Genomic DNA, 12,790 nt, shown 5'->3' with positions numbered 1-12,790 from the left:
CAGTGATGACCAATTTTGCCTCCACCCCTCCCATAGGGTGAGGGATTTCACAACTTTCTACAGATGAACAACAATGTTGCCTTCACTAGACCACAGGGTCTGGCTCCATAAGAAGCCTAGAAAATGAGTTCCGTTGTCCCGAAAAGGGTACAATGATTTGACATCAAATTGTCTCATGACATGGTATGTGTAGTCAGAAACAAAAATGTTCTCACATTTAGTATTGCACATTCTCTGGAAAATTGCAACATAAGGGGGGGGGGGGGGGGGGGGATAATCGCAAAGTGTCAGTCACAAAGAGACAGTTGCCAAAATCAATTTTTATTCATTTTACAATATTTTTTTTTACAAAAACCTTGTTTTGGAGGGGGGCATGTGTTTAGAGTCACACCTCAAGAAGTTTCTTTAAAAAAAATAAAAATAATAATAATAATTAAAATTAAACAAAAAATTAATTTTTAAAATTTAAAAAAAAATTAATAATTAAAAGAATCCTTCTTTATCCCAGCGAAGCTGGAGGTATCCCGTGAACGCTATACTGTAATCGATTTGAGAAATGTGCACACCGAATAATACATGATAAAGAAGGATTCGTTGTGCCCGGCTACGTGCTACAGTTGGAGATGGAAGTTCACCAAAAATGGGGACCATACTAACAAAAATACGGTGGGTAAAATAGGCGCCCCCATTTTTTCAGCAAACGCCACCCCAGGCCGCTTTGGACGGGTAGAAATTCCGTAGTTTCCAAGTCTATGGATAAAGCTCGCGTAAGAAGAATACGTCACGGTCGAAAGTCTTTGACGTCAATTAATGCATCATGACGTCATGCCTCCCTGTAGTCTTTCTCTCTCGCGCAGTGTGTGTGTTTGTGTTCATTTTGTGCACATGTGTTAATGTTACTGTGTGTGTGTGTGTGTGTGTGTGTGTGTGTGTGTGTGTGTGTATTTGTGTGTGTGTGTGTGTGTGTGTGTGCGCGCACGCGTGCATGAGTCTGTACTCGTATGTGTGTGGTGTGTGTGTATTTGTGTGTGTGTGTGTGTATGTGTGTGTGTGTGTGTGTGTGTGTGTGCGTGCGCGCGCGTGCATGAGTCTGTACTCGTGTGTGTGTAAGTGTGTGTGTGGGCATAAGTGTATGTGTGTGCGTGTATGTGTGTTTGTTTGTAAAGGTGTGCATGTCCGTCTGTCCACATGTGCGTATGGGTGTGTGTTTTGTGTGTGTGTGTGACTTGGTGTGTGTGTGTGTGTGTGTGTGTGTGTGTGTGTTTGAGAGAGAGTGTGTGTGTGGGTGTGTATGTGTGAATGTGTGTGCATGAGTTTGTGTGTATGTTTGTGTGTGTATGAGTGTGTATATGTGTTTGTTTGTAAAGGTGTGTGTGTCCGACTGTCTATGTGCGTATTTGTTTGTTTGTTTGCTCAACGCCCAGCCGACCACGAAGGGCCATATCAGGGCGGTGCTGCTTTGACATATAACGTGCGCCACACACAAGACAGAAGTCGCAGCACAGGCTTCATGTCTCACCCAGTCACATTATTCTGACACCGGACAAACCAGTCCTAGCACTAACCCCATAATGCCAGACGCCAGGCGGAGCAGCCACTAGATTGCCAATTTTAAAGTCTTAGGTATGATCCGGCCGGGGTTCGAACCCACGACCTCCCGATCACGGGGCGGACGCCTTCCCACTAGGCCAACCGTGCCGGTCTATGTGCGTATAAGTGTGTGTTATGTGTGTATGAGATTTGTGTCAGTCAATGTGTGTGTGTGTGTGTGTGTGTGTGTGTGTGTGTGTGTGTGTGTGTGTGTGTGTGCGTGCGTATGTACAGTGTGTGTGTGTGTGTGTGTGGGTGTTTGTTTGTTTGTTTGCTTAACGCCCAGCCGACCACAAAGGGCCATATCAGGGCGGTGCTGCTTTGACATATAACGTGCGCCACACACAAGACAGAAGTCGCAGCACAGGCTTCATGTCTCACCCAGTCACATTATTCTGACACCGGACCAACCGGAGTGTGTGTGTGTGTGTGTGTGAATGTGTGTGTGCATGAGTTTGTGTGTATGTTTGTGTGTGTATGAGTGTGTATATGTGTTTGTTTGTAAAGGTGTGTGTGTCCGTCTGTCTATGTGCGTATTTGTTTGTTTGTTTCCATAATTATCAGGGCGGTGCTGCTTTGAGATATAACGTGCGCCATACAAAAGGCAGAAGTCGCAGCACAGGCTTCATGTCTCACCCAGTCACATTATTCTGACACCGGACCAACCAGTCCTAGCATGCACTAACCCCATAATGCCAGCCGCCAGGCGGAGCACCCACTAGATTGCCAATTTTAAAGTCTTAGGTATGACCCGGCCTGGGTTCTAACCCACGACCTCCCGATCACGGGGCGGACGCCTTACCACTAGGCCAACCGTGTATGTGCGTATGAGTGTGTGTATTGTGTGTATGAGATTTGTGTCAGTCAATGTGTGTGTGTGTGTGTGTGTGTGTGTGTGTGTGTCTGTGGGTGTGTGCGTGCGTACATGCGTGCGTATGTACATGTGTGTGTGTGTGTGTGTTTGTGTGGGTGTGTGTCTGTTTGTATAAAAGATAAAGAGAGAGAGAAAGAGAGCGAGAGAGAGAGAGAGAGAGAGTGGGAGGGTTGGTTTGTGTTTGTGCGTGTGCGTAAGTGTATGTGTGTGTGTATGTGTGTTTGTTTGTAAAGGTGTGTATGTCCGTCTGTCTATATGTGCGTATGGGGGTGTGTTTTGTGTGTACAGTGAAGTGTGTGTGAGAGAGTGAGTGAGTGCGTGTGAGTGAGTGTGTATGTGTGTACGTGTGTAACTTGGGTGTGTGTGTGTGTGTGTGTGTGTGTGTGTGTGTGTGTGTTTGGTCGTGTGTGTGTGTGTTTGAGAGAGAGAGAGAGAGAGAGAGAGAGAGAGGTTGGTCTTTCGCTGGGGTATGCAGTGCCTTGGCGTTGCACATCTACTTAATCATGTATTATTCGGAATGCACATTTCTCAAATCGATTACAGTATAGCGTTCACGGGATACCTCCAGCTTCGCTGGGATAACAATAATAATTAAAATTAAAAAAAAAATAATTTTTTTTTAATCATCTTTAAGGTGGCAGTACTACCTGGGATTTTGACAAAAACTCTATTTTCCATTCCATAATGTGTTATTTTAATACAGAAATGCCTCAATATTGTCAAACATTTTGAATTTGTTGTCGTAATTAGTGCCAATATCGTATTTGGGGCGGGGATATAGCTCAGTTGGTAGCGCGCTGGATTTGTATTCAGTTGGCCGCTGTCAGCGTGAGTTCGATCCCAGGTTCGGCGGAAATTTATTTCAGAGTCAACTTTGTGTGCAGACTCTCTTCGGTGTCCGAACTCCCCCCCCCGTGTACACTACATTGGGTGTGCACGTTAAAGATCCCACGATTGACAAAAGGGTCTTTCCTGGCAAAATTGCTTTGGCACAGTTAATAATTGTCTACCTATACCCGTGTGACTTAGAACAATAGAACAAAGAGTAATGACTTGGAATAATAGGCCGTGTGATAGGCCGTGGAATAATAGGCCGTGTAATAATACCCGTGTGACTTGGAATAATTGGCCGTGAAAGGTAAATATGCGCCGAAATGGCTGCAATTACTGGCCGTATAAAATTTCATCTCACACGGCATCACTGCTGAGCGCCTAGAACTGTACCCACGGAATATGCGCGATATAAGCCTCATTGATTGATTGATTGATTTCTACACAGTTGATGTGTCAATTTTGACATTCTCATTTTGACGCGTAAAAAAAGTTTGCGTTTTCCTGTGATGTTTTTTGAAGTATTATAAATACAGTGTTGACTTGTTGCAAAAAAACAACCACACTGTGTGTGGAGCTGTGTGCCATACATCAAAAAACCAATTTCTGCACACTATCTTTATTGTTCCTTAACATTGAATGTATGATTTAATTCGTGACCGAAGTTTTACTTCTTCTTCTTCTTCGTCGTTCACACCGAAGTTTTACTGAAATTGGATGATATATATGTATATATACCACCAACATAATGCAACCCCTCCCCAGGTAGAACGGTCAACTGCCCTTCACAACTTAGTTAATCACTGGAAATCTTTTGGCGAAAAAAACTCCATTCCTTCAAACAGCGCAATATTCGTTAACTTTTCCTTTCTATACAAAACTTCAGCGCTCTTACGTATTACATTTTGACGAAGCTCACGGAAATATGCCACACAGAAAAAAACTAGAGCCTGCCAAAGATCAAATAAAGCTGAACATGTTTCAAACTAGATTATAAAACAATCTAAGAACAAATATTCTTTGTATATGACTGTGTGTGTGCGTGTGTGTGCGTGTGTGTGTGTGTGTGAAAATATTAAGTTTTTCCTTGAGCGTATGATTTTGGAGCCATTCCATGGAATGTGTTTTGCACAAAATTATGATGTCCATTGACGTTTCTAAAAGCGTTCAAATGTCCTATTGATGTTGAAGAGCTAGAGGACATTTGTCCTGTATGAATTTGTAGGAACATCCCTGATATCATGCTGCAAACTGTACAAAACACACTTAAAACTCTTTAAACTATATGATTGACTTTCAAGGGAATATTAATAGAACCTACCATCAAATACTGGGAAATGAAGATAACTGCATTATCCGCAAGCGGAACAGTTGACACAAGGCATGGGTGGGAGCCCAAAATTGTTCCAAGACTGAACTTTTTTTAAGGCCGGGGTCCAGGGGCCGCCAAGGCCCCGGCGGGGTCCAGGGGCAGCGCCCTGGTGGGGGGTCCAGGGGGGCGAAGGCCCCCGGCCGAAAACGAATTTTATGAATTTAAAAGGGTTTCTCTGGCCTCTCCTGAGTTTAATTCTGATAAATAAGAACCTTGTTGGAGATACAAAAAGTAACAAAAACTAAAAATTTTAGGGACCTGGCAAGCATTAGAAACAACAAAAAGTGCACTATCAGTCCATTTGGCATAACACAGTATGAGATGACTATCAATGAGGGCGCAAAAAAAAAAAAAAAAAAAAAAAAAAAAAAAAAAAAAATTGTCAAAATTTCTCTGAGACGGAAATCCGTCTGAGACGGAGGAACTCCCACCCATGCACAAGGTCAAAGCGTGATATGTACCGCAAAGTTTCTCAGCACTCATCGGAATATGGGGAAGATGCACACACCTACAAAGTTTCTGTTCTATGCACGCTCAGCTCACATAGGATCTTGAAATGAAAAATGTACACATGATCAGCAAAGTTTTTGTACACTGCATGTTCAAAGTCGGGAATGAATCAGGGTCTCCTTGAAGACTGGGTCTTGCCACCTGATGACCTGTGCTTTCCCAAAAATGGCCTGGTCAAAAACGAGGACAATGTGTTGCAGTTCCAGTTCCCTTGAAACCTGAATGTATGGCAAGAACCGTGGATGTGTCTGTTGGACTGCTGACTATCATAGGCAGGTATGGAACCTGTACAACAGACAAAGGAAAACGTACAAGCGGGGTAAAAGAGCATGATTGTGCTTGAAGTAGATAAAAAGAACGACAAGTTTGTTTGTGTGAGTACGTGTAAATGAATGTTTGTTTAAAATAATAACACATTTTGGTTGCTTGTGTTTTAAAAAAAAGTATAACATTTTATGTGCATGCCTGTGCTAGGAACAAAGATAAAAGAAACACCTTTAAGGATCCAGTGTTTAAAAAAAAACCACAAACAGACATGTCCAATAAAGTGGAAGGGTAAAAAAAACAAAAAAACATTTTAGGTGTATACATGTTTCTTTTCAGTTATTTTGTTAAACAGGTACCCAGTCTGTACAACATATTACATAGGAAAACGTGCAAGCCGAGAAAACAATCAGATGCTTGAAGCAGAATAAACAACAAAAGGTTTGTGTGAGAAAGTGTAAATACATTTTTGCTTTAAAAAAAACACACATTTTGGCTGCTTGAAAAATAATAATAATGAAAGTATATTTTGTGCGCCTGTGCTAAGAACAAAGATAAAAGAAACAGTTTATGGTCCCAGTGTTTGAAAAAAAAAGTTACATTTCCACTAAAGTGGTTAGTTACAAAAAACATGTTAGGTTTATACATGTACAGTGGAACCCACATTTATGACCTCCAAAAATCTGAGAAAACCAGGTCTTAAAAAGAATAATCTTAAATCGGGGGTAAATTTAGAGAAGTTATGAACTGAAAATCTGAAAAGGCAAGGTCTTAAATGGAGGAAGTCTTAACTTTGGGGGTTCCACTGTATACATTTACAAGAAATAAAATGTTCTCACTTCCTTTCAACTTAAAAAAAAAAGTGACAGGGTGTTAGAAAATGTTAGTGGAAACCAATTCCAATGTATTCGTTACACTGTTTCTGTTAGTATATCCTATTTTGTATGGAACACAATTCATCAAACCTACTTTCGACATTGGCGGAATCTGCCATCTTGCACTGCAGCATTGAATCCAGTCCAATTGTGTAAGGTCTGTAGATGCAGCTGAGGAAGCTTTGTAAAGAAGGCTAGTAGGTCAAGTGCCAAGGGGAGGAACTGCAGGAGAAATAATCAGATACATAAATGGTTGAAATGTATAACATCATTATAGGGGGTGTGTACAATGTGTTTCAATGTGTGTACAATAAACATCTGTGCAGTTAAAACTCAGATAGATACAAAAACAATGACATGTAAACAGAACAGAACATGTGTGTGCCCAAGCATTATAGTTTGTCAAATGTCTGCATGCATGTACTGCAGTGTTATTGTGTATCCTAATATGAATTTCTGTCATAATATTAATGACAACCTTAGTACCTACAGTCAGAATTCAAAATTACGAAAGTAGGTGATCTTTCTTGCAGTAAAACAACTGTCTAGTTGCATTTCATACTCTGAATTTAACCCATTGAAAAGCAGTTTACTATCATAACAACTCATTAGCTGTAACCAATACAAGAAAAATGATATATATCAATCACATAGGCCCCTGTATAAACAATAACATGTTGCATCTGCACCTTATTGTACCTCTGGTATATTAATCCTAAACTGTTGTGATGCTATGAAGTGTTACTTAGAAGATTATCAATATCAAACATAATTTGCTCAGAAATATACACACAACTATTTCAAATGAAATTCAAGCAGGTTTTTACTCACCAATACATCTCGCCATATGTCAGCACAAGTCTCCACTGGTTGCTCAGTGCCCTTTCCTTTTATGTGTAACCACAGGCGGAAGGTATCGTTCACTGGACCACCACTATCATAGAAAAACTAGTAGTGTAGTAGTGAAGACGTCTGGGGTCAACACACTGCTGCATTTCGCTTTCTTACGCTTGACCAAGGCAGGAGAGCTTGACACACACTGTGGATCTGAAGGAGTGACAACAACAGCATCACTGGAAGTGTCAATTCGCTGTACATAGTGTTTCTTCGCTCGCTGGAGTCGAACAATACATGTCAGACGCTGGTAGCAGACGACACGATGATAGGTACTCGTTCAGCTGTTTGTCCATTTGCGACTCGTTCCGTCAATTTTTTGGCAGACAGCCTGTTCTTCACGCTCAAGGTTATTCCACTCAGATGCACATGTCAAAGCTTTTGCCCACGAAACACTTGAAAATGGGGCCAGTTTTTCGTCAGTGTCTACATTCTGAACATTATCGTGCAGTTCGCTGCCATGATGATATGTCCCGCGGAAACAAACACAGCTAAATTCTCATTGGTTAAAAAGCTTTTCACTACGTACAATTTTCCATGGGGAATAATCGTGGCTTCGGCAGGGAGATAACTGCCTCTTTGCTAAATTAATTCATTAATAAAATCAGTACGAGCGTAAGCGCAGCTATTAGTGCGTGAACATTGATGAATTTTATCCTTTTGGTAGTTAGGTACCAGGTTCTGCAAAGATTACATCGTACCCTTCTCCGTCCAACCAGCTTGAACGATAGAGCTCTACGCCGTGTAGTCTACACCCCTCCCATAGGGTGACGGATGTCACAACTTTCTGTGTACACAAACTGATGACGACATAAGCGCATGCGCAAACGCCTGCCGACACCCATAAGCTTTCAGCTATACATACATGTGAGCCAACGCCAGCGTAATACTAGGGCTCATGGCCCTAGAAAAAAGGCTTGGTCTCCTGAAGACGGATGTTCGGCCTTAAGATGTCTTCTCGGACTTTGTTTGGCTTTTTAAGTTAGAGATGTGACTTTGGAAGACAGGGTCAAAAAGATAAATATTGTTATCGTTTTAGTCGGTTTGTTTGTTTGTTTATTTATTTGTTGCTTAACGTCCAGCCGACTACGCAGAGCCATATCAGGACGAGGAAGGGGGGGATGAAGGGGGCCACTTGTCAAGCGATTCCTGTTTACAAATGCACTAACCCATTACTTGTGTCCCAGCAGGCTTTAGTAAAACTAAATTAATACCTACTGGAGGATTACCAGTTTCCAGTATGTTAAAATAGGCTTAACCTATCTACTGCTGGACTTACATCAGAACACTAACAGATTAAACTATACATGAATCGCGAGACAAGCGGCAGGAGAAGAGATTTTTGGAAAAAATACAGGTGAATGAGCAAGAAGGCAGAAAAAAGAAAAGAATTCATGAAGAAAAAGAGAGCATGACAGGAAAGAGGAACCAAAAATCTACCTAACAGCAAACTAGAAAGCTCCTGCGGTTCCAAAAACAGGAGGGGCCTTTAATTTCATAACCGCAGTGCCCCACTGCGGGAGTTTTAGTCGGTGTCGTTTTATTATTAATTAAAGTATTCATGACTTTGAGTGCAGACGCCCACCTGGTTAGTACAGACGTGTACAGCAGCGGCGAAACTAAAACCACCGATGAAGGACTTAGTCAGGAAGTTGGTGATGAACCCCAAGCGTAAGATGCCCATTCCAAGCAGGATCAGACCTCCGACGAAGCATGACGCCGCTGCAATGCCTACCTGCACACAATCAAGAATTCTCGGAAATAACACCAAGCGTTTGGGGTTGGCACGCAAAGACGATTCAACTTGCTCGTCACAATGGCAGAATATGGTGGTTTAAGTAAATCGAGACCTGCTCTTATCTCCGCGTAGTCGTTCTATTCAGTACGAGATTCACATTCACCATTAAGACGAAAGTCCAGACGACAAGTCCTCTACTTCTCCTCGCCATCATTGCCTTTCTTCTCCTATTTGTCATCGTCAGCATCATCATCATCATCATCATCATCATCATCATCATCATCATCATCATCATCATCATCATCATCATCATCATCATCATCATCATCATCATCATCATCATCATCATCCTCTTCAATAGCATCATGGTCGCATTCCTTGTTCTCGTCATCCTTACTGTCACACTCCTTCTTATCATCATGACAACGACCAGCATAGCCAAAACGTACACCACAATTACCTCCACCACCAAATCCACAATGTTCATTAGAACCCCGTCCCACATCATCAACGACATCACCACCACCACTACCATGGCCACCCCACTCTCTATGTCCTCTCACCTTGTACTCCAGAAGCTCCTCTTCCCTCAGTGTTTCGTTCACCCCCAGGGCAGACACCAAGTGTTCAGTCTCTCGCTCCACCAGACCAGACATTCTATACCCTGTTTACCTTGTACTCTAGAAGCTCTTCTTCATGACAGACACCAAGTGTTCAGTCTCTCTCTCCTCCAGACCAGACTTTCTATACCCTGTTTACCTTGTACTGTAGAAGCGCCTCTTCATGACAGACACCAAGTGTTCAGTCTCTCTCTCCTCCAGACCAGACTTTCTATACCCTGTTTACCTTGTACTGTAGAAGCTCCTCTTCATGACAGACACCAAGTGTTCAGTCTCTCTCTCCTCCAGACCAGACTTTCTATATCCTCTCACCTTGTACTCTAGAAGCTCCTCTTCACTCAGCGTCTCGTTCACCTCCAGGGCAGACACCAAGTGTTCAGTCTCTCGCTCCACCAGACCAGACTTTCTATATCCTCTCACCTTGTACTGTAGAAGCTCCTCTTCATGACAGACACCAAGTGTTCAGTCTCCAGGGGCGGATCAGTTGCTTTGTAAGGGGGGGGGGGGGCACTTTGAATCGAAAGTGAATGTGATGGGCGCGAAGCGCCCGAATTTGCTAGGGGGGTCCGGGGGCATGTTCCCCCCGGAAAACATTTTTGCCCAAAGAAGCAAAATGGTGCCATCTGGTGCCATTTGAACTTAGAAATGGTCATAGAATCAGCATAGAAAAATCTTTTTTTTCTTCTTCTTTTTTTTTCGGGGGGGGGGGCACGTGCCCCCTGTGCCCCCCCCCCCCCCTCGTCCGCCCCTGGTCTCTCTCTCCCCAGACCAGACTTTCTATATCCTCTCACCTTGTACTCTAGAAGCTCCTCTTCACTCAGCGTCTCGTTCACCCCCAGGGCAGACACAAAGTGTTCAGTCTCTCGTTCTACAAGACCAGCCGTCAACAGGGCGATGACGGCGCTGGTTCCCATGGACACGTGCGGGGAGGTCCCGAAGAGAAGGTACACGAGGATAGGGAAGAAGGTGGTGTAGAGGCCGTGAACAGGCTTGAGGGAGGCCAGGAGGCCGAAGCCGAGGCCTTGAGGCATGTGGATAAAAGCTACAGAGAGGCCGCTGGTGATGTCTGCGAACACCCACTGTCTCCATTTGTAGCCTCGAAGTGTCCTGAAATGTCAGTGGATGATGATGATGTAGATGATGATGATGATGATGATGATTAAAGGCAAAACGATGACACACTTGTTGGTAAAAACAGACATTTTTCTTAATGCTCATCACACACAATAAACAAACGCAGTAAACCCAGGATCGCATCAATAGTAAAACAAGTCGCGTAAGGCGAAAATACAATATTTAGTCAAGTAGCTGTCGAACTCACAGAATGAAACTGAACGCAATGCAACGCAGCAAGACCGTATACTCGTAGCATCGTCACTCCACCGCCCGTGGCAAAGGCAGTGCACGTGGAATTGACAAGAAGAGCGGGGTATTCGTTGCGCTGAGAAGGATAGCACGCTTTTCTGTACCTCTCTTTGTTTTAACTTTCTGAGCGTGTTTTTAATCCAAACATATCATATCTATATATTTTTGGAATCAGGAACCGACAAGGAATAAGATGAAAGTGTTTTTAAATTGATTTCGAAAAAAAAATTTTGATAATAATTTTTATATATTTAATTTTCGGAGCTTGTTTTTAATCCGAATATAACATATTTATATGTTTTTGGAATCAGCAAATGATGGCGAATAAGATAAACGTAAATTTGGATCGTTTTATAAATTTTTATATTTTTTTACAATTTTCAGATTTTTAATGACCAAAGTCATTAATTAATTTTTAAGCCACCAAGCTGAAATGCAATACCGAACCCCGGGCTTCGTCGAAGAGTACTTGACCAAAATTTCAACCAATTTGGTTGAAAAATGAGGGCGTGACAGTGCCGCCTCAACTTTCACGAAAAGCCGGATATGACGTCATCAAAGACATTTATAAAAAAAATGAAAAAAACGTATGGGGATATCATACCCAGGAACTCTCATGTCAAATGCCATAAAGATCGGTCCAGTAGTTTGGTCTGAATTGCTCTACACGCACGCACGCACGCACGCACACACACACACACACACACATACACACACACATACACCACGACCCTCGTTTCGATTCCCCCTCGATGTTAAAATATTTAGTCAAAACTTGACTAAATATAATGACGAGGAAGGAGCGAAGAATGATGAAAGAAACAGCAGAGCAAACATGTCCACACAAAAAGTAAACACAACAACAAGAAAAACCAACAATTACAACAACAAAAACAAGTCGCGTAAGGCGAAAATACAATATTTAGTCAAGTAGCTGTCGAACTCACAGAATGAAACTGAACGCAATGCCATTTTTCAGCAAGACCGTATACTCGTAGCATCGTCAGTCCACCGCTCATGGCAAAGGCAGTGAAATTGACAAGAAGAGCGGGGTAGTAGTTGCGCTAAGAAGGATAGCACGCTTTTCTGTACCTCTCTTTGTTTTAACTTTCTGAGCGTGTTTTTAATCCAAACATATCATATCTATATGTTTTTGGAATCAGGAACCGACAAGGAATAAGATGAAAGTGTTTTTAAATTGATTTGGACAATTTAATTTTGATAATAATTTTTATATACTTAATTTTCAGAGCTTGTTTTTAATCCGAATATAACATATTTATATGTTTTTGGAATCAGCAAATGATGGAGAATAAGATAAACGTAAATTTGGATCGTTTTATAAAATTTTTTTTTTTTTTACAATTTTCAGATTTTTAATGACCAAAGTCATCAATTAATTTTTAAGCCACCAAGCTGAAATGCAATACCGAAGTCCGGACTTCGTCGAAGATTACTTGACCAAAATTTCAACCAATTTGGTTGAAAAATGAGGGCGTGACAGTGCCGCCTCAACTTTCACGAAAAGCCGGATATGACGTCATCAAAGACATTTATTAAAAAAATGAAAAAAACGTTCGGGGATTTCATACCCAGGAACTCTCATGTCAAATTTCATAAAGATCGGTCCAGTAGTTTAGTCTGAATCGCTCTACACACACACACAGACAGACAGACAGACAGACAGACAGACACACGCACATACACCACGACCCTCGTTTCGATTCCCCCTCGATGTTAAAATATTTAGTCAAAACTTGACTAAATATAACAAACCCTAAACAAAATTAAGTAGATGTGCAACGCCAAGGCACTGCATACCCCAGCGAAAGACAAACCTCTCTCTCTCTCTCTCTC

The 12,790-nt window shown here is 42.1% G+C and overlaps 1 protein-coding gene across 1 annotated transcript in view; it reads right to left on the bottom strand.

Annotated features, from left to right (window-relative positions):
- LOC138971527 (prestin-like) overlaps nt 1–12,790 on the bottom strand; it is a 41,711-nt gene that overhangs the window by 25,359 nt on the left and 3,562 nt on the right. The window contains exons 2-3 of the mRNA XM_070344272.1: nt 10,360–10,675; nt 8,796–8,945 (exon numbers count right to left, since the gene is read on the bottom strand). Coding sequence (XP_070200373.1) covers nt 8,796–8,945; nt 10,360–10,675 — 466 coding nt within the window. The remainder of the gene's footprint in view (nt 1–8,795; nt 8,946–10,359; nt 10,676–12,790) is intronic.

Source organism: Littorina saxatilis, linkage group LG7 (genome assembly GCF_037325665.1).
Source record: "Littorina saxatilis isolate snail1 linkage group LG7, US_GU_Lsax_2.0, whole genome shotgun sequence".
NCBI lineage: Eukaryota > Metazoa > Mollusca > Gastropoda > Littorinimorpha > Littorinidae > Littorina > Littorina saxatilis.
The sequence above is the reverse complement of the archived record's forward strand: the minus strand, read 5'-3'. Positions and strand labels throughout refer to the sequence as shown.